The sequence below is a fragment of the Miniopterus schreibersii genome, assembly GCF_964146895.1.
Source record: "Miniopterus schreibersii genome assembly, chromosome: 14".
NCBI lineage: Eukaryota > Metazoa > Chordata > Mammalia > Chiroptera > Miniopteridae > Miniopterus > Miniopterus schreibersii.
The window spans coordinates 45533147-45554908 of NC_138114.1; the positions used below are offsets into that span (position 1 = coordinate 45533147).

Genomic DNA, 21762 nt, shown 5'->3' on the forward strand with positions numbered 1-21762 from the left:
TCTCTGAATGTTAAACTATTAAATATAAACAAATCCATTACTTGGTAACCATTATTTTTATTCTTCTACATACCACTATCAGATATCACAGATTTTGAAGTTAAAAAATTGGCAACACATAAGGAAACTTTACACTTTTATTTCTAGTACATTTATTTAGCTGGCCTCATGCAGTTCCTTGAGACATTTGCCTGGAAAGTATAAGTATCCTAAGACAGTCTAAGAAAAAATTTTAAAAGGTTATATAAATTCACTTTTGTCTTACTTTTAGATATGTGATAAGTTTCTTAGTGAAAGATTTATACCAAGTAACAAAAACCTTTCCACATGAGAAATGTATTAAGAGAGATTGTCACATTATCTACAACAGAAAAATGATTACGGGCACTGACTGTACAATAGACTTACCTCTGGAGTTTTAAAAAAACCTCTCCAAGCTTGAAAACCAGCCACAAAGGAAGATTCCGATCTACCTGGTATGGCATGTGACCTGGATGTTAGGGTTTTCCACATTTCCCCCGTTGATTTGAACATGCAGCAAAGTTTGAGACCCGCAGTTGTATAGAGCTTTAAAATTGGGAGAAGAAAGGAAGAGGAAATGGGTATTTGAGTATATATAATGCCCAGGATAGCATTGCACCATTGAATTTATTTTAGTAGTAACTAATTTTTAAAAAATATTAATTGATTTGATTTTTTTTTAAACAGGTACACTGGAGAACCTAGAAGAACTGTATTTGAACGACAACCCCAACCTTCACAGCCTTCCCTTTGAGCTGGCTCTTTGCAGCAAACTTTCAATCATGAGCATTGAGAACTGTCCACTCAGCCACCTTCCACCTCAGATTGTTGCTGGGGGTCCTTCTTTCATCATTCAATTCCTGAAGATGCAGGGTCCATATCGTGCCATGGTCTGATACAAGTCTGCTGGTCCCACACACTGTTCACAAATAGACTGCCATTAATGTTTCATATCTATATCTGTATCTATTTATGTAGATATTGATATATTTGGCAGATTTATAAGGACTGCATTATGTGTTTCTGCTAATAGAGGAATCATAGCCATTTAGATTTTTTTTTAATTCTGTACAAAAGGCTTATATAAGTTTTCTTTGCTGAACTTGATGGATGTTTTCTGTTGTGTAATATGATATGCCAGTTTGCTCAAAACATTTGTAAACATTATGAATTTATTAAATTTAAGGGGCAGAGGTAGTATAGTTGTACTTTCTCTTAGCAAAAATAATGGGCAAATAATTTTGTTGCAACTTTTCATATACATTTTCCCCTTACCAGTTGTCAGATCTTTATAGTATTATAGGCCCTGAAGGTAGAATTTTTCTTTAACTTATTTTGAAATTTGAGATTTAAATTTTATATATTGTTTACAGTCAGAGTAAATCACTGGATTTTTTTGTTGTTGTTTTGATTTGCTCTGTTTTAATCAGTCAAATCTAGACAAATTATATCCTCTGCAAAGAATTTGCATCAGCTGGTTTAAATATTAAAAGATACTTTTGAAACAACTGGCAAAGTGAAAAGTTACAGTCAAAATTCTAGAATTCCTTTCATTGTGATTCTCAGATCAGTTGTGAAGCAAAATATTTTAATTGAGTCTTTGTGTTGGGGGGGAGGGTATTGAGGCCTTTTCTAGTATAAATATCTTTTCTTAAGTTTGGGGGAATAGAAACTTGTAGTGCAAAGGAGTTTTCATTCCTAAAAGTTGCAGGTCCACAAAAAATAACAGACTAATTTGGCCAAAAAAAAAAAAAAATTGCATAAACACACACATTCTATATATGTATATACAATGCTATATAGATATGTATTTATTATATCATAAACTACAATAGGTAACTTTAAGGATTTCTCCCTAGCCTTGTACAATGAAAATGAATGTTTTTCTTTGAACACTGCAATATATGTATGTTTCAAGGTTATTTAACAGTGTACTATGGTTTTATATCTTGACTTGCCTTGTACATCTTTCAGTTTTGGAATATCTGCGTCTAAGCACAATATCTTCACACTGTGCTGTATTGCTGCTGAACTAAATGCACTTTCCCCACATGTGGGGCACTGGCTTCAAACAATTCAGTTCAGTACCATTGATTTTAATCTCATCTTTCCTTTCTTGGTAGTTGTGAATACTGTTATGGAAAAGAAGCACATTGCATAGAAGCCATTGATAGTTCAGTGGGAGTTCTGTGAGACATGCATGTGCTCCTTGATGTCTTTTCTTTTGCTCTACTGCTTTTAAGGCTGGCAGTATTGTAAATGCGTGCCCCTCATACAGGACTCTTACTTTTGGTAGTGTCAGTCTAAGTTGATTTAATTTTTGAAGAGACAGAGCAAGTGCATTCTAGATATCATCCTAAACAACCCATCCCATATAATGAGTAACTATTATGTGTAATAACATATTGCTGCTTGGATTTCTTTTTTTGTTTCCATTTAGATGGGCATTGTGTTTTAAAGAAAATCATTTTTGAATTAAGGTCATGATATTAAGATAGAAACCTGGGGCGTTGATTTGCTTTTCCTGGCTCTCAAAATCAGGACTAAGTTTGAGGTGGAACCTATATTTGTAATTGGCAAATTTTTAAGGATGAACTAAGAAATGGAAGGCAGGTGAAGATATAAAACCCTAGAATGCTTAAATGTGCTGTAAAACTATTGTAGATGTCACTGGATTTTACTAAGTAATATCCTTTCTTCTTTTTTCCCATCTACTGTGGCTTTTCAGTTAAAATTTTGTTTATAAAAGGAATTTGTTTATTACAGCTCTACCTAAAGCTTGTGTGTATGTGTGGTTTTTAAAAATCTCATATCTAGAGGTGCTTATGTATTAAGATGATGGAACTTGATCTTTAAAGAGAGTAATCTAATGTCTTTTTTGGGGGGGGGGAGGTTGTTTCTTAAAAACGAAGATAGACACGATTTTTTAAACATTTTGGTTACTCTACCTTCATTTATATTGGTCTGAAACAAATGCAAAGTGGTCAAAATCTTACATGTAGAAGTGATGCTGTAGACAAACCATATATAGCTGAGGAGCTTTAAAATTTTTTTTAAGGAGCATGAAACATGTCCTGGGTATGGCTGGCACCTTGTAAGAGCCCATGAATTTTATTACTACTAACAAGAAACTAAAGTGGACTCTAATTGGGATATCCTTGTGAGATCAAGATATTTAATATTTAAGTAGTTAGAATATAAGGGATATTGTTGACCATATGTAAGCTAATACTTTTCCTAAACTGCGGTAGGACTAACTGGCATGTCCAAAATTTTTCTTTTAAAGGAATTAGGTTTAGTCTCTTGATGAGGCTCAGTAAATTAAAAAAAAAAAAGTCATAGAATGTTACATTGCTCTAAACTTTGCTTTTTGTTAATATACAGGGTGGGGCAAAAGTAGATTTACAGTTCATAGGGAAGATAATACAATAATAAGTAACAATACGAGAATAAACTGTTTCATGTACTCACACCTGTAAACCTACTTTTGCCTCACCCTGTATAGTAGCAAAACAGCAATGACTGTCAGTCCTTTTGTGATAGTTTAATAGTTTTTAAATCCCAAATGATTATTTCATACAGAAAGGAGGGAGAGATGCTAAATAACTTATAAACTTGATGGATACAAGTGAAAGCAGTAGAAAATAGAAACCCTTGAAGGAGAAAATACACATAAAACATTTATTTGTACTTATATTAAAAGGTGGGTGATGCAATTGGAATGAGTTCTAAAAATGTAATTGCATATTTCTCATTTATCTTCTTACCAAGTCTGAGTCATTTAAAATGGACAAAGTGTTACACATAACAATCTTTCTCTGATAACATTTGCTATAACTTTTCATCTCAGTTATTGCTAAGCCACGTGTATTGAATCCAAGTTTCAGCTTGCAGAATTTGTCATTGTTCATCAATAAGAATGGGTTGTGGTCATGGTTCGAGTATATTAAATGGGACACTTTGAAATGGGAAGGAGGCGCTCGCTCTCAGTCGTTATATTGAGCCATTGGTACATCAGAGCTGTCTTTAGAAAACCAGGATGTATGGTTACTCTTGCATGATTAAAATTAGATGAAAGCAAATGGCACAACTCCAAAGTAAGCAGAAGAATCAATTCATGAAGTTTTCAAATTTAAAGTGAGTAACTTGTAAAGAAAGGTTTCCCTCTGCCTGTGCTAGAGGATAAGTTAGCACGCAAGTATCTTAGCTAAAACTTTCTTCTCACTTTTGGTTTGTGTAGCCCTTACGAGCCAGTTTGGGCAATTGGAAGTCATGTGACAATAGTCGGTTGTGAAATCTCTGAGAATTGAATATGCAGAGTTGTTGACATTGATTTGGTATCTAAGGCAGTATCTTGAATGTTGTTAGATTACAATAAAGTATTATGAGAATGTTTTCTAAAATAGATATCAACACTTTGTTATTGAATAGAATGTCTTCTAAACCTGGTAACACTAAGGAAACATTTGTGGGTTTTACACTTTGAAATATAAGTTAAAATATAAGTCTTCGGAAGGGATTTTTAACTTTAAAAACTGAAGTTGGTTGTTATTACCCTTAAAAGAACTTCCCCTTTACATACTTATTATCCTGGTGCCATTTTACATTCTAAATAGAAATGTTTTAATGTAAATGCTTGTTAGTGTCAGGTATAGTAACTGGATAGTAGTTTATTGTGTTTCATGTTGAGGACTATTAAAAAGTTTAGAAGCAGGAATAGTGTCCACTGTTGAGAGTGGATGGACAAGGCTGTCAGGTATAGGTTTTGCAGGCTGTGCGGGGTACACCACCACCTCGCGTTAGGGGGGACTTATTCCTATCACAGATTTGTAAATTATTATGCAAGTTCTTCAGCAGATGGCAATAAAGTGCCTTGTTCCAACAAAATCAGTATATTATGTCAAATTTCTAGGATCTGCACTATACGAAATGGTTGCCACTAACTAGCCACAGTTAAAATTTTAGATTAATTGAAGTTAAATAAAAATTTAACTTTAATTCCTCAGTCACACTAATCACATCAAGTTCTCAGTAACCATATGTAGCTGGTGGCTATTACATTAGTGTAGATAGAGAACATGTCTGTCACAGAAAAGCATGTTGGACAGTGATCCTAGTTTATGACCTCTTTCTCCATAACTAGTTTTCGGCCCTGAAGCTGAGACAGAGATTGTTTGTTCGGGTTGGGCCTCTATGCAATTTTATTTCCCCAAAGAATTCGGTGCAGGGTGCCAGAGAAGGATCGTTGGGGGCAGCTCTTCATGATCTTTCCAATAATCTTATATGATTGATTGTATTCTTGTTTAAATTTGAGTCCCTTAAACCTTATCTCTAGAAATGTCACCTGAAGATTTAACCTATTTTTCTTCATTAAAAATATTTTGTTTGCTCCTTGCCATATTATAATTATTTAATGAACTGATTTATGGTGGCCTTTTTCCCTTTTTGCTATTTAACTTTATAGTTAATCTTTTGGAATAGATTAGATTTGAGATAACTGGCCAAGTCTATACATTTATTTTTGACTCATCTATGAACAGGACTGGCTGAACAGGTCCAGCTAAAGAACTAGATTCCATGGTTTTAGCCCTGCTAGCAAAAATCAGGCCTGGGAAGAGAATGTCTGTATTTGGGAGGGGCACAATTCTAAAATGCACACAAAAAATTCTGACTTGAATGTCATAAAATATATTACATTTAAGTGATTAGACTGTTGGCTTTTTATAACTTCTGTTAAGTGATTAGACTGTCAGCTCATACTACTGTTTTTTACTGAGATTTTTAGAAACTGGTTAATTTTCCCTTTAAATTACAAGTGCAGGAACATCTAATGAGAGTTCGTATATGTTGTAAATATTACCTTCAAATTAGGCAATGTGAATGTCCAAGTCTTTTTAAAGATATCACCTGATTGAATATAGTTACTTTAAATTTCCCTGTTGAGATTAGAGATAAGAATCTGAATGCTTGAATTATTTTTAGTTTTTATTGATAACTTTGAAAACTAGTTAGAAAACCTAATTTTAATGTTATTGGTATCTTAAGGAGTTTTAATGCAGTGTTTAAGCATCTAAATGTCCGAATTTGCCGTGACAGAAGTAGCACTCAGAATGCTTGGAATCAGCCGTGTAGTTTGAGTGTAAAAACACCGTATGTGAGTGTGAGTGCATACTTATGAATATATGAATATGGGAGGGAGAGAATCAAGGCGTAATGGGGAAGACATAAATGAAGTGAACTTTGTGTTTTAAGTCAGGCAGGCCATTGGTTTGTAAAGAAGTTCCTGGTTTTTGTTGATTTTGGAGGATCATTATGTTTTGCTGAATTTTATTTATTACAGATAATATGCCTTTTAACTAGCAGTACTTCTTAGTGCAAAACAGTGTTTAGCATATATCTTGTCAAACGCTATAGACAAATTTTTGCCATTGAGGTCACAGTCTGATGGATTTCACACCCATTTGAGTAATCATCTTCTAAAAAATTAAGAATAGCTGATTTCATTCAGAGTTCAATTTTTCTAACTTCCAAAGCACCTCCGGTTGCTGCTTAATAATGGCCATTCTGAGACAATTGAGCATATTGGTTGCCTTTAAAAAATACTGGTAGACTTTGGTTTATAGGGAATAAAATGTTAACAAAGAGTTGTGGATGAGCCTGGGTTTAGAATGACCACCGTTTTCTGTTAAAATGTTGGGTGACTTCTTTTTTACTTCTGTGGACATCAGCTTAGATGCACATCTACACATTTGGCCTTTGATGTCAACTTCAAAAGAACACTGTACAGTCCAGAATTCTCCTAAGTAACCCCTGCTTTATTTGGATTGCAGATGAAAACTACAAGCAGTTTGTTCTAGTTTTCTGCTTTTGGACAGTAATAACATCCCGTTACTTTCCCCAGGGCCTACGTAGTCTTACTGCATTCATGAGCTTTTGTTGTGGATGAGATACCTGAGGGAGAAGGCTTACCTTTTTCATTGTATATAATACACACATACATATACATACATACTTATATATTCTTCCTCGAGATTACATTTCTCCAGCTTTTCTAACACGTTTGAGTGCCATATAGTAAATGCCAGCTTTTAAAAATATACAATTCTAAAGTATACAGTTGAAGAGTTTGTTTATGCCTAAGCGCCTTGGCAGTTACTTCATAACTTTCATATACTGTTATTTGTCCCAGAGTGAATTTTAGAACACTTTGGATTATTGGAGTTGGCACGGGCTGTGCATTTTATTGAGGATTGTTGAGGACTCAGGTTACTTCTGAACCTTTAAAAATTTGACAACCTTGGTAATCATTTTTTTTCTCACTTCTTTGGTTTTTTTTTTGTTTTGTTTTTTAAGGATCAGTTGTGTTTTATTTTTTATTAATTTTTAATTTTATTTGTTTTTTAATAATTAAAAAAAATTTTTTTTTTTTTTAAATATTACAGATGTCCCTTTCTCTCCCCAATGACCCATTCCATCCCGTCCCATCCCTCTCCCCACCACTGTCCGTGTCCTTGGGTTGTGCATATCTGCATATAAATTCTTTGGTTACTCTCTCCCCCTCCACCCACCCGCCCTCCTCCATCCCTCTGACATTCGTCAGTCTCATCTATGCTTCCATGTCATTGAATCTATTCTGTTCATCAGTTTATTAAGTTCTTTAGATTCCACGTATAAGCGAGATCATGTGATGTTTGTCTTTCTCTGCCTGGCTTATTTCACTTCCCCAGGTCCACCCATACTGTCCCAAAGGGTACGAGATCCTTCTTCTTTACAGCTGCGTAGTATTCCACGGTGTAAATGTCCCACAGCTTTTTTATCCACTCAGCTACTGATGGGCACTTGGGCTGTTTCCAGGTCTTAGCTATTGTAAACTGTGCTGCTATGAACATCGGGGTGCATATATCCTTTCTGATTAGTGTTTCAGGATTCTTAGGATACATTCCTAGGAGTGGGATCACTGGGTCAAAAGGCAGCTCCATTTCTAATTTTTTGAGGAACCTCCATACTGTTTTCCATAGTGGTTGGCAAGGATGTGTTTTAAGTAATGAAGCTAACTTCATTTTTCCTTGCTGTCCCTTTGACTTTTATGTAGCTCTGACTTTATTTTCAAGGTGAGGGCATATCCAGGGATAATCGAATGAGTTATACACTAAAGCAATATGATGGCGACATTGACTCAGAGCCTGGGCCTTCTGACTCCTTGGTCAGTATTCTCGCTGTTCCACTCGGTCACCTCCCATCTAAACCGTGTCACGCCCGCTGCTCTGGTTGAAATGTGCTCCCAGGTGAAGTGGAGCCTTCATTAAAGTAGGTTAGCCAGGCGAAAGCCAAGTTTAGTCAATACGTTTCCTCCGTTAAGAGTCTGCACATTGAAAATGCCACGTATTGTAAGAACCACAGATCTGAACAGTTTAGACTGAATTCCACATGTCTTTCCTTCGCATTTTAAACCAAATGCAAGTTACAAGCCACAGACTAAGTGCTGGACTTAAGTCCATAATGTAAAATCTCTATACTTCACTGCTATTTTTGTGTGAGTAATCTTTCGTGTTGATTATAGGTGAAATAATGGAATTTTTGTTTTGGACAAAGTCAAGGATGAGAGCTTCAAAGAAATCACATGGACCATTTGTCAGAGATTTGAGGTTACAGGGCAAACTGCTGCCTCCAGAATTGGAGAGAGAGCCAGATACGGAGAATCACAGCCACCAGAGCAGAAACCCATGAGCATAAACCTCCCTGGAAACCAGTGCTGGGGTAGGAAAGCCTAAACCATAACTGACAAATTGCTGATGGCTCAGTTTGAACCAGTCTGAGTTAAAAACTGGTGCCCCAGCCGGAAGGGGCCCCAACACTTTTTTTTTTTTTTTTTAGTTTTTACCTCCAGGAGCCCTAGCAGGTTCTCACAGTGCAGACGGTTGAACGATCTCTTTATGCTTCTAGCACAGAGACAGGAAAAATAGCCATTTTGAAATATACTGAGAGCATTTCCATTCTTAACAAGTGCCACCCTCAGGAGAAACTGATTTACCAGAGCCTAAGGTGTTGGGGTTTTCTCAGAGCCTAACTGACTTGGGGGAAGAGAAATACCCAACTCTAGTCTTCCTGCCCTGCCAAAGAGGGGGAAACCAAGTATTTATTTTTGATCACAGCCCAGGGGCACAAGTTCACTAAAAGACACCCAATACATCATGACTAGCTTTCAACAAAAAGTTACCAGTCATACTAACGCAGGCGGGCGGGGGGCACTCCGCTTAAAGGGACAGCTCTCCCAGACCCAGTCCCGGTGTCGCAGGGACGCTGCAGTGAGCAGCCCAGGAAGCTGAAGCAACGATTAGTATGCTCAGGGCTCCAAAGGAGACAACCCGAAGGACTGCGGGAGGCGAGGGTAAGGTTTGTGTGGGTGCGCAGCCCTCCATCGTCACATTTTAGCAGAAACACAAACGTGTCCTATGGGGTTGGGCAACAGCAAAGAGCCAGATGGGAGCCCAACCCTCCCTAGCATCCCGAAGGTAGAGACGCCCTGGGCCCAGACTGCTGTCGTCTTGGTCTTGACCAGAGGCCCTTGCCGAGACAGAAAACCCCCGGCTCAGTCTCCCAGGCAGGGGCAGGGGCAGGATGGGCCAGCACTCAGTCTGGCTGGCCCGGCGGTGGCGGGACCTGGCCCGCTTGGAGAGCACGGCAGGATTTCCGGCGGGCGGTGATGAGAAACGGACTGTGGTGCATGAGGCAGCTCCCACGACAGCACCTGGAGCCCGTGCTACGCTTTGGGCTTCAGTGACTGATTCCAAAGGGCTCCGGCACAGGTACAGGAGAGTGCAGGAACTGCGTAATAGCTCGAGGGAAGCAATAGGTTTTTCCCAGCGACCGCCCCTGCCTCCCTCTGTGGGCAGTACGGTGACTCGACAGATGTTTGGTTCCAGCTGTGCGCACGGCGGACGGCAGTGGGAGCACTGTGTTCCCCGCCCGCTCATCACGTTCAGGCGGCTGAGAGTGTGTGTTTCAGGCCTGTGGCGGGGGTGTCCAAGCCAGTTCGTGAGGGTTATACCACAGCCTAGGACTGACTCCGAGCTAATGGGGCACATAGCCTTTTCTTAGTCAAGTCTTCAAAAAAAAAACACAAAAAAAAACAGAAACAAAAGTAAGCTATTAACACCTCCTCTCCCCAGTTCCTGACTTCCTTTAGATGAAGTCAGGTTGTAGTTTGGTGTCATCTTGCCTGACACTTTAATTGCAGATGTAATTCCAGAACAAATGGTTTAGCTTAAGCAGCTTTCATTTATGGGTAAATTGTCTAGCTGAAAGTTATAAAAGAGTATCTCCCACTACTTACATGTTCCTTTCAAGAAAAAAAATAGGTAGGTAGATATAGAGATAGAAAATGAGAGAATCCTATACCTGTATCCCTGAGCTAGTTAAGATTCCTCAACTAAATCTTAATTTTGGAATGAAGAGCAAACCATCTGAGCCACCTTCTCCTGGGCCTTGTACCTCTTGGGTAACTTAATCATAAGCAGCCATTCATTCACTATGTCTTTCATTCATCACACAAATGTTTGCCAACTATCTATGCCAGTACATCTTACATTTTTGTATTTATTGAATTAGTTAGGTATTTGTTAAAAATGCAAGTAAATGCCTAAGTCCTACCCTGGACATGTTGAATCTCTATGTGGCAGTTTCCAGAAATTTGATTTAAAAACAAAACAAAACATATATATATATATATATATATATATATATATATATATATATATATATATATCTTTGATTTCAGAGGGAGGGAGCGGGGAGAGAGATGGAAACATCAGTGATGAGAGAGTCATTATTGATCGGCTGCCTCCTACATGCCTTGGACTGGGGATCGAGCCCACAACCTGGGCATGTGCCTGACCTGGAATTGAACGGCCATCTCCTGTATCCTAGGTCGATGCTCAACCGCTGAGCCATGCTTCACTGGGCCAGAAATTTGATTTTTAATAAACCTGTTTGAAGTACGCTCTGGGAATACAAAGGTGGACAGGACAGTCCTTTCCCCTTTCTAGACCGTTGTACAAATGAGCAGGTAAGCTAGTGCAATAAGGGTCCACCCAAGCCCTGGAGGAAATATGTACGGGCGCCCACGAGAGGGGGTGGCTGCTCGCACCGAGGGGAGCCCAGCAATCCCAGCGTTGCACAACCAGTTAGTGTAGTGCTTGCTGTCCAGCAGGTTGGCCATTGAGAAGTATGTCCGATGCTTCCTCCAACGTAGCAGGCATCATATGTGGAATGAAAGAACACATCTTGTCCTATACTGTCCTGCTCTAGTAGCCACAAATGGACGAGCACAGGGATACTGGGAGGGTCTGCAGCTCATCACCAGGCTCGTTTCTGGTGAACCTCTTGCAGGTCCTCCATTGTCAGTGTGGCAGAGGGCAGAGATCTACAGAAAGGGAGTTAAAATCTTGTTTGGCTTATAATCAGGAATCATGGGGTCGGTCCAGGTCTGACCCTGCTGCTTATTAGCTGGGCAAGCTGCTTTGTCTCTCAGAGCCTTGTTTCTCCATCTGCAAAGGCCAGAAATAATAGCTACACATTAGGGTTGTTTGGGGAGTAACAAACTATCTGGTACCTAACCTGCCCAGCATTGTGCCTGAGAGGGGTCAGTGCTAATACATAGTACTTATTTTTATTAATAATAGAAGTAATAGTGGACCTCTATTTGTGTGCCCAGAGTTGATTCACCCTCAGGCCATGAAAGCCACCTTCCATATTTACAATGATTCTGAACGGCCCTGCCCAGATCCCTGGAGGGCTATGACACCCACCGGGGCAGCGGTTCTCAATCTGGGGCCCATTCTTCGCGGCTCAGGTTGGCTTGAGAAAAGTCCTTGGGTCATTTGACCCCCTCCCTGCCCCCACTGAGATTTATTGCTTAGGGAAGTGAGTCTTAAGCAGTGTGCCTGTTAGCATCTCCCAAGGAGCTTTGTTAAGATACACAAACTGCATCCACTATGATTCACTGGCCTGAGTCATCACTACCATGGTGGAGCATCGGGGAGTGTATTTCACCTTTCCAGGCAACGCTGATAAACAAGCCTGGCTGAGAACTGTCTCCGTGGATGTGTCTCTGCTCAATGCTGTCTGACTTGGCGCTAACTCTTCTGGGGAAAAAGAATGGTGCCCAGTAGCTTTTCAAAGCTCAGAGATCCTGACCCTGTGTGTCCAGCTAAGGAGGCAGAGCCTTTGCTGATGAGGCAAAGGAGACAAGAACTCTGGGCATAAAGCGACTCCATATATAGCCCTGCCTGGACATGATGCACACTTGGTATTTAACAAAAGGAAGCAGTTATTATTATTATTGGTTGTGTATTGGCCTAGCTCCTTGAAAGGCCTGTATCCATTTTAGGAGAAAAGACTCCAAACCCGGAAGTTAAGAAACCAACTGGCTGCTGGGGAAGCATTGAGACAATGTGACAAGAGGTGTCATGCACAGGCTAGCAGAGATTTCAAGAAGGAAAAGCGCTGTGGTCTCTGTTTCTGTTTCCCCGTTTGCTCCCGAAATGAGAAGGAAGGAGAGCAGTGCATTGGCAGCTGGTTCAAAGAGGGGCAGCAATGGCCCCAATGCTTAGTCTTACGCTGTGTGAACGCCATGGTGAACCCCAGATCACCACGGGCTTTGATTTTTGTGTGTCTCAGCGTTTGCACTTCACATCTGGGGCTCCTGGTTGCTGTGCAAAGACGAGAGTAGCCACATTTCCAGCTGAGCCTAGCGCAAAGTTTCTGCCCCTGTGGAGACACTCAGAGCTGAGATCTGAGTAGAAGATGGGAAAGGACAGGCTCAACAGAGGGAGGAAATTCTGCCTGTTCCGTCTTCCTTAGATTATCCAGGAAAGGGGATTAGAGAGACTCCTCAGAATTAAGACTGGAAGGGGAGCTCACCCCTCTGGAGCAAAGACCGGGAGATTAAGGTACTGCAGTCAAACGGGACACCTGCGAAGTACTTTGAAATTACTTTAGCTGGACTTCGTGCCGACCTACATCAAGAGCAGCGGCATCAGTAACTGTGTCAGCAGCTCGGGCCGAAGGTGATGCCCGAGGTCCCGAATGAGCCCTCAGCCCCCAGCCAGACCCGCGCCTCCATCCTGCTGTGCAGAGGTGATCTGCTCAATCCTTGGCACTTCCGGCTGACGTGACTACGGAAGGTGTTTGGTACAGTGGGTCCTTAAATAAGAACTTTTCTTTAGGTCTGATCTCTTTTCTGCCCACAGTTCCTAGCTTCCTAGGCCTTGCCCTTACGCTGCCTACTGCCAATACAAGTTGGTAAAATCTGTTGACTGTTAAAACCTATTACAGGACAACTAGCATGCAGAGAAAAACAAGCCATTCACCCCACTCTGTGCTAGTCCTATCAGAGAACAGGGAAAATCTCTCTCCTCTCGGCCAGCACCCTCCCCTCTAGTATGTGCATCTGAACTGGGGGTGTGGGGGGGGGTGGAGTCTAGCTTTCCTGCTGCAACAAAGACGCGAAGGAGCACAGCTGGCCAGAGCTGGGCATTCAGCGAGGCCGGGGCCAGGCCTGTTGGATCTGCCGGAATGGTGGGCAGTGCCAGGCCAGGATGGGTGTCAGCTCTGGGCTCTGATGCGTGAGGGGTCCTTCCTGATGTGACTTTAATCAGGCAACCCCCGCTCCCGCCTGGAGTAGACCCGTAAAAGGGTCTGCTTTAGAAGGATGTCTGCAACATGACGGTGCAATTTAAAATCTGGGTCCTACTTTCCTAAGCTTGGACCCAAACTTGTCCTGAGATGAAGGCGCTTTAGGCAAAGGGCCGCCGGCGGTAGCTTCCCAGCGGTGACGAGGCGCGGCCAGCAGGTGTCAGTGCGCCCTCGCTCTGTCGCGGCGCCGAGCCGCGGCCTCCAGGACCCCTCCTCGCCGCGGTCTTAGGGGCGAGGTCCAGGCCGCGGGCCGCCGCGGTCCCGCGAACCGCTCCAGCAGGGAGACGGCGGTCACCTTCCACCACGCGCAGCTCTGAGATCCGGGGGGCTGCTCCGGGAGGCGCTCCCCTTTTCGCCGCAGGGGGTCGAGCTGAACCTGAGCCCCCTTCTCACCGGGACTCCACTCGCCCCAGCCGCCCGGCGCACTTACGGTTGAGGGCCGCCCGGCCCAGGGCGGGACCCTCCTGATGCCACCCGTGCCCGTGGCTGCTTCTCCAGATTCGGGTCAGGGGCCAAACCCCTTTCCTCCCAGGACGCAGCTCGATGGGGACACTCCCGGGTGCTCGCTGCCTTCTGCGGCGCCGGCCGGGGCCGCTCGGCCAGTTCCCGGCAGGGGCCTCCCCGCCCCCCGCCCCCAGCACGCTCTTTAAACCCCGCGTTCGCGGCACCCACGTCTGCAAAGGGCAGGTCCGGCTGGGGACGCGGCGCTCCCCTGGGCCAGGCGCGGGGCACCGGCGCTGGACCCGCGGAGGGGAGGCGCAAGGGGCGGGGGAGGGTCGGCCTCCCACGTGGGGCTGACGCCGGCTGCTCGGCAACGCCGGCTTGATCCCGGGGCTATAAAACCAGTCCACGGTGCGCGCGGCGGAGCAGCGGCAGCTCGGCCACGGTGCGGACGCCCGGCAGCCGCTCGCCGCCGCCCAGCGCCTTCCCCCCGGCGAGGCGCTCCGGCCTCGGCTCGCGCCGCCTTCGGACCCCGGGGGGGCGGTCGCGCCCCGAGCCCGCAGCGCGCCAGGCCGACGCCCCACAGACCCTCCGCCTAGACCGCGGCTCCGAGAGGGCCCACCGCCCTCCCGCCCCGGCCGCCTGAGGACGGGGGCGCCTTCATGCGGCCCCCACACCTCTCCCCCCGCCGCCGCCGCCCCCGAGCTCCGCGCGCTGCGCCCCAGCCCCAGCCCCGGCCGGCACGCAACTTTGGGAGTCCCGCGGCGTTCCACGGGGCGGCAGAGCCCGCATCCCGGCCCCGGCGGCCCCGCCGCGCCCGGGGGAAGCGAGAGAGCCGGTGACCGCTTCGGGGATGTAAGCAGACAGACGCGGGACCCCAAGCCCGCATCGGCTCCCTTCGGCTGCCTCCCGGGGCGGGCGCGGGCTCCGCACACGGTAAGACCTCTCGCTTTCGCTCAGGCTCCAGAGTCGAGGTATAGATATGTGCATATGTTTTTAATTCCCTGTTATCCTTCCAAGTTACCGGGCCAGCGGTGATTTCTGTTCTCTCTTCTTGAAGGAATAAATCTCTTTCCCCATCGGCTCGACCTACTCTCACCCGCCGCTTAGAAATAAAACTTGGCTGTGTTTAGGAGCTGGGAGCCAGAAGGCGCCCACGCCGGGCGACGGGAGCGCCGACAGGGCATCGTTCGCTGGAGCCGGGCCCATGGGCCGCTAGCAGACCCCCAGCTCCGGCCCCAGGTGCCCGCGGCCCCCTCCCCATGTGAGGCGCGCGGGGCGCGGGAGGAAGAGCACCCACGGGCCCCGGGCCCCAGGCCGCTGGCAGCAGGCCCAGGCGAGCGCGCACCCGGGTCCATGTTCCGCCAGGAGCAGCCGCTGGCCGAGGGCAGCTTCGCGCCCATGGGCTCCCTGCAGCCGGACGCGGGCAACGGGAGCTGGAACGGGACGGAGGCGCCGGGGGGCGGCGCCCGGGCCGTCCCCTACTCCCTGCAGGTGACGCTGACGCTCGTGTGCCTGGCCGGCCTGCTCATGCTGCTCACCGTGTTCGGCAACGTGCTGGTCATCATCGCCGTGTTCACCAGCCGCGCGCTCAAGGCGCCCCAGAACCTCTTCCTGGTGTCGCTGGCCTCGGCCGACATCCTGGTGGCCACGCTCGTCATCCCCTTCTCGCTGGCCAACGAGGTCATGGGCTACTGGTACTTCGGCAAGGCGTGGTGCGAGATCTACCTGGCGCTCGACGTGCTCTTCTGCACGTCCTCCATCGTGCACCTGTGCGCCATCAGCCTGGACCGCTACTGGTCCATCACGCAGGCCATCGAGTACAACCTGAAGCGCACGCCGCGCCGCATCAAGGCCATCATCGTCACCGTGTGGGTCATCTCGGCCGTCATCTCCTTCCCGCCGCTCATCTCCATCGAGAAGAAGGGCGGGGGCGGCCGGCAGCAGGCCGAGCCGCGCTGCGAGATCAACGACCAGAAGTGGTACGTCATCTCGTCGTGCATCGGCTCCTTTTTCGCGCCCTGCCTCATCATGATCCTGGTCTACGTGCGCATCTACCAGATCGCCAAGCGCCGCACGCGCGTGCCGCCCAGCCGCCGGGGCCCGGACGCCGCGCCGCCGGGGGGCGCCGAGCGCCGGCCCAACGGCCTGGGCCCCGAGCGCCGCCACGCGGGCCCCGCGGGCGCCGAGGCCGAGCCGCTGCCCGCGCAGCTCAACGGCGCCCCCGGGGAGCCCCCGCCGGCCGGGCCGCGCGACACCGACGCGCTGGACCTGGAGGAGAGCTCGTCGTCCGAGCACGGGGAGAGGCCCCCGGGCCCGCGCAGGTCCGAGCGCGGCCCGCGGGCCAAGGGCAAGGCCCGGGAGAGCCAGGTGAAACCCGGGGACAGCCTGCCGAGGCGCGGCCCGGGGGCGACGGGGCCCGGGGCGCTGGCGGCCGGGTCGGAGGAGGAGCGCGGCGGGGGCGCCAAGGCGTCGCGCTGGCGCGGGCGGCAGAACCGCGAGAAGCGCTTCACGTTCGTGCTGGCCGTGGTCATCGGCGTGTTCGTGGTGTGCTGGTTCCCCTTCTTTTTCACCTACACGCTCACGGCCGTCGGCTGCCCCGTGCCGCGCACGCTCTTCAAGTTCTTCTTCTGGTTCGGCTACTGCAACAGCTCGCTGAACCCGGTCATCTACACCATCTTCAACCACGACTTCCGCCGCGCCTTCAAGAAGATCCTGTGCCGCGGCGACGCCAAGCGGGTCGTGTGAGCGCCGCGCCGCCCCCTGCGGCCCCGCCGGCTCCCGAGGGCGCGTCTCCGCCGCCCCGCGCGCCCCCCCGCGCGCCGCCCCGCGCTCCAGCCCGGCCCCGCGAGCGCCCGCGAGCGCCGCTCTGCCCCACCGGGCCCACGCCGGCCGGGGGCCACGGGCGCCCCTCCCCCCACTGTTGTTAGGGCCGCTCCGCGTTCCGAGCGGTCTTCCAGGGCTCTTGGGCCGCCCCCAATCAGTATTGTTTTTTAAAGGTGTTTTCACTTCCCCCGCGTCCGGAGCAGAGCGACCCCTGAACCCCAGAGGGTGGGGCTCACACAGGGTTAACGAAAGGGGTCACCTGACCCCGGCTGGTTGCTCTCCCCGCCCCCAGCCCTGTTTTTTTAACAAAGCTCAGGGCAGCCCAGCCTGCTCTCCGAGCCTCACTGTAAATACGCACTATTTTTGATAGTACATGGGGGGTGGGGCGCGGGCGGGGGGCCCCAATGTCGCTTGGCTTTTATTGTCCGAATCCTGCCTGTTGGAGACGCCCCGGGAGGAGACCCGTGGAGTCTGGCTCAGGGCAGGGCCCTCTGCAGTCCAAGCCCTTTTCTAGGGTCCTTACTTCCCTCTGTGACCTTTTCGCCAGCAGCTGGTGACTGTCCCTTTGGGTCTGGACCTGCTTTGAGACTTCCTGAGGGGGGAAAGATTTGTCCATTTTTTTCCTGTGCCTCACAGCGTAATTGCCTTTTCCTATGTAAATATTGCAGTGATGGACCAAGACAGAAGTAATGAGCCTTTCTGCCTGGCATCCTTCCCGTGTATAAAGCCATTATCCCCGAGGCACCCTGGCCCCAGGAACTCACTTTAAAGCCTCCTTCCCACGTCCCCCCCTCCGTCTCTCTCCGGGGCCACTGCTTGAGGAATCTGTATGTTTCTGTTTTGTGTGTACGTGGCCCCTCTGTCTCCCAAAGTGCTGACTGCGGGGAAATCGTTTAGCTGCTGTTTTTAGACACAGAGAGGTGTAAATTATGCGGAAGAGGCAAACCTGATACAATTTGCCCAAGGTAAACAGTTTGAAAAGACAAATGGGCCTGCCAAACTGTACAGTTCCTGCCCCAAGAGCTCTTAGGTATCAAAGTGTTGCCCTTCTCCACCCCCTCTGCTTTTCTGGTTGAGATCCTGTCACTGATGAATTCCCAAAGTCAACAGAGGAGGGCGGAGACCTCGTGTTTACATCGAGTTTCTACACGTTTCGGACAGAGACTCTTTAAGGCCTGCGCTCTTATTTTACTAAAGAAAAATTAATATCAGCACATGTTGCTAATGACAGTGGATTTTTTTAAATAAAAAGTTTACAGATCAAATGTGAAATAAACATGAATTAAATGGTCCTGTCTGTTATCTGAGTTTCCAAAAGCTTTAAGGCTCTGAGAACATCTGGTGATATATATATGTATATGTATATGTATATATGTGTACACACACACACACACACTCTTTAAATGGAAAGGCACATGTACATTATAAAACACTCACCTTTACGAGCGCAGCGATAACAAAGCCACCATTTACCACGTGTTTCTTATGTGCCAGGCACTATGATGAGCCCATTATAGGTTTTGCTTCATTTAATCTTCCCCCAAACCCTATGAAATAGGGACTGTTATTATCCCCATTTTACAGGTGAGGAAACTGAGTCTCAGAGGGCAAGTTCTTTGCTTAAGGTTAACAAGAGGTGGACATGCTTTGCACCCAGCTTTGTCTGGTTCCAGGGTCTGTACTCTTAACCCCAGAGCCTTGCCAGAGTGGCATCAGTACCACTTTGCAGAATGTTGCCAGCAGTGAGGTCTCTGCACAAAGTGTGCTATGCACACAAATATGGGATATGTCCCAAGTGTGTGGGTATACACAAAGTGTGTACATACCGCAGGGTGTCTAGATGCCCTAAAGTGTGTACGTACTTCAAAGGGTATATATATATCCCCTAAAGTATGGTATATGCACAAAGTGTGGAATATACTACAAAATATGTATCACATCTTAGAGTGTGATAATATGCAATGTGTGCTGTGTAGCCCATGGTTTGGTATATGCACAGAGTGCAGAGCAAACACCTAAGTAGAACCAAGTATTAGTTGGTGGCTTGAATTGTCTCTGGCCAAAAAGCTTGGATCCTTCCTGTTGCATTTCTGTCATACCAAGTTCCGCCCTGCTGTCTAGGAGAGCTTAAGATCCACGCCCTACAGTTATGGTTATGACACTCTGAGGTGGGAAGGGTCCTTGGAAATCCAAGGATCCAACCCCTCATTTTCCAAGATGAGTGACTTACGCAGGGTCCCACAGCTCTGGGAGACAGGGCTCTGGACCCATGCTGCCTCATTCAGTTGGGAAGCAGCAGGAGTGGTTCTGTTTACGTGTATAATCACACACACTGCTGATTGCTGATGGATTGGAGGGGCCATCACAAGCCACAGGTCTTGGTTTGGGGAAGGATGGATGCCCCCCAGAAGCAGGCCCTCGAGCACCCTCTGGGCAACACCTGTCTTCTCGAACTTCTTTAGTGGGGGCGAGGGTGTGTGTGCCAGGGTGGGAGGCTGGAGAGTCCTGAGAGGTCAGCTGGGCTCTGGGGGGCCTGGGAGAAGGAAGGCATTGGTTCTGAGAGGTTTTTGTAGAGGCGGGAACATATGAGCCTGCAGACAGGAGGAGGGTGGGCAGCCTGCTGGCTCCAGTGACCCATCCCTGGGGGCTTCATACACCATGGCCTTTGCTGCCAAGTCTGGCTGCCTGGTCTGGTGCTGAGCCCTGCTGCTCCCTGCTCCCACTCCAGCCTCTTTCTCCCTCCCGCTCAAGGCACCCATCGCCTCAAAGGCAAATAGTGCCAGACAATAAGCCAGCCTGGCAGGCCCCCAGGAGCTGGGCTGTGTGTCTCAGATGCAGGGGCAGATACAAACAGTGCTTGCTGTTGACTCTTCTGCTCTGTCTGCTGGTCTGTGTTTGTCTCGCCTTCACCCCCAGAGGCTCTGCTCCCTGGGAAAGGGGGGAGTGTGGGCAATGGTGCCCCATAGGGCAGGCCCCACACCCCATTCTAGCAGCAGGGAAGCCTCAAAAATGGAGAAATCCCGGTCAATGTGGGGAGAGAGGGTCAGAGTAAACAGGGCAGAGAGCTCAAGCAACAGTCTGCAAAGGTCCGGGGTGGGGAGGGGATTGAAGGAGGAGAAATGGTCCTCATGGGGACCTTAGCCTAAAGATCAGGAGGTGAGACTGTCACCTCACAGCTTCCTGCCCACATCTGATCTGGATTATTTGGGCCAAGAGGATCTGTCTTTGTGATGGAATCTCCTATTTTATGGGACTTTGCTTAGCATATCAAAAGCCACTGGTTTTTGTGTCTAGAGCATGTTTTGCCAGATTTATTTCTGCAAGGTGCCTTGAGTTGAGGGAGGGGTAGTGCCCTCACTTGAGCCTGGCTGCAAGACTTTGCTCAGCTTCTGTGCTGCAGGGCTGGAGGAGAGGATGTTGAAAAGGGGCCTTAGGTTTTCCTTCTTTATGACTCTAATCTAATCAGTTTCAGAGCCAGAAGTTTCCACACACATCTTCCACTCCTATATTGTGCTGTTGAGGGACTGGAGACCCCGAAAAGGCGACTGGTTATTTGACATTTTGGCGAACCTCAAGCCCACTGCTCCCTGACTATCTGATGCCATCAATATTCAACACAAATTCTGTTTTGCTGTTGGATTTGGTGAGTTGCTGATCAACCCCAGAGGAGCCCTCTGTGCTTGTTCTGTGCCAAGCACCATGCCAGGCACTGTGAGGCTGCTCTCTCCCTTTCATGCATGTGCCCCACAGAGCCCGGCACTTGTCCCTAAGAGATTAGGGCCAGCCCTGTGCTCTGGAAGCATTAAGGCTGCGTGGGGGACAGGATGTGCCTGTGTGAAGCATTAAGTAGCCATACAACAGTGACAGCATGGTGGGGGTTAGTGGATGCTGAGTGCCCACTGAAGGTCATGGGCATCTATCTGTACTGTGCGTGTGCTGTGGGGGAGACGTTGCTGGGGCTGGGAGCTCTGGGAGTAGGACATGGGAGCTGGGGTGTCAGGATTGTTGCTGAGGGAAGGGGCAGGGAAGGCAGCTCTGGTTCTAGCAGCTGAGCCCCGTGGAAGCATTGCAAGGCTTAGGGCAGGCCTCAGCTTTCATTTCTCCAACCTGATCCGCACTGGAGGACACCCATTCCTCCAGGGAACCTGCCTCCCTGCCTCAAATAGAGTAGCAGGATCCAAGTACCCAGGCTCTCGCCCTTGTCAGAGCCAGGGCCCAACACCAGGCCTCGGGTGCAGGCCTCTCCCTAGGCCCTGCATCCCCGACAGTGGGCCTGAGAGTCTGGGGTGCAGGAAGGGTGCCTCCCTCAGTAGAGGGAAGCTATTCGGAGTCAAGGAGCACAATCGCGAACACCAGGGTTTGTTTTGAAAATAGCATCAACCTCTTTGATTACCAGTAATCCTGGGGTTTAGAGTTAAACACAAAAAAGGGAATAGGGCCTGTTGGAAAGAGCCTGGACCTGCGAATTAGATGGCCAAGGTTCTCATCCCAGCTTTGCCTTCTGCCAGAGGTGTGACCTTGGGCAAAGCCCTTTCTGAGCCCCCATTACTTCATTTATGAAATGAAAATGGCTGGTCTAGATCAGTGTTGTTTAAAACTGTGTTCTTTAGGGTTTATTTAACTACAAAATCAACCTCAATCTCTCTCTCCCACAAATATTTATCATCTATCATCTGTCTGTCTGTCATCTTCTATATGTCCTATCTGATGAATTGCTGGGTTAAGTGACTAAAACAGGTACCTTTTCTTCAGGACGTCTCAGAGCCTCGAATATGCCAG

The 21762-nt window shown here is 47.7% G+C and overlaps 2 protein-coding genes across 4 annotated transcripts in view; both read left to right on the forward strand.

The window, feature by feature from the left end:
- Positions 1 to 2798, forward strand: part of SHOC2 (SHOC2 leucine rich repeat scaffold protein) — a 44211-nt gene extending 41413 nt beyond the window's left edge. For all 3 annotated transcript variants that reach the window (XM_081157814.1, XM_081157815.1, XM_081157813.1), the window contains one exon: positions 709 to 2798. In XM_081157814.1, the coding sequence (XP_081013940.1) occupies positions 709 to 917 (209 nt within the window). In that variant the 3' untranslated portion in view covers positions 918 to 2798. The remainder of the gene's footprint in view (positions 1 to 708) is intronic.
- An 11870-nt stretch (positions 2799 to 14668) lies between these two features.
- On the forward strand, positions 14669 to 16922 carry ADRA2A (adrenoceptor alpha 2A). The gene is made up of 2 exons (XM_081157336.1): positions 14669 to 15093; positions 15218 to 16922. Exon 2 carries the CDS (start codon positions 15514 to 15516, stop codon positions 16903 to 16905), a length of 1392 nt encoding a protein of 463 aa, XP_081013462.1. The 5' UTR covers positions 14669 to 15093; positions 15218 to 15513; the 3' UTR covers positions 16906 to 16922.
- Positions 16923 to 21762: the final 4840 nt, after the last annotated feature.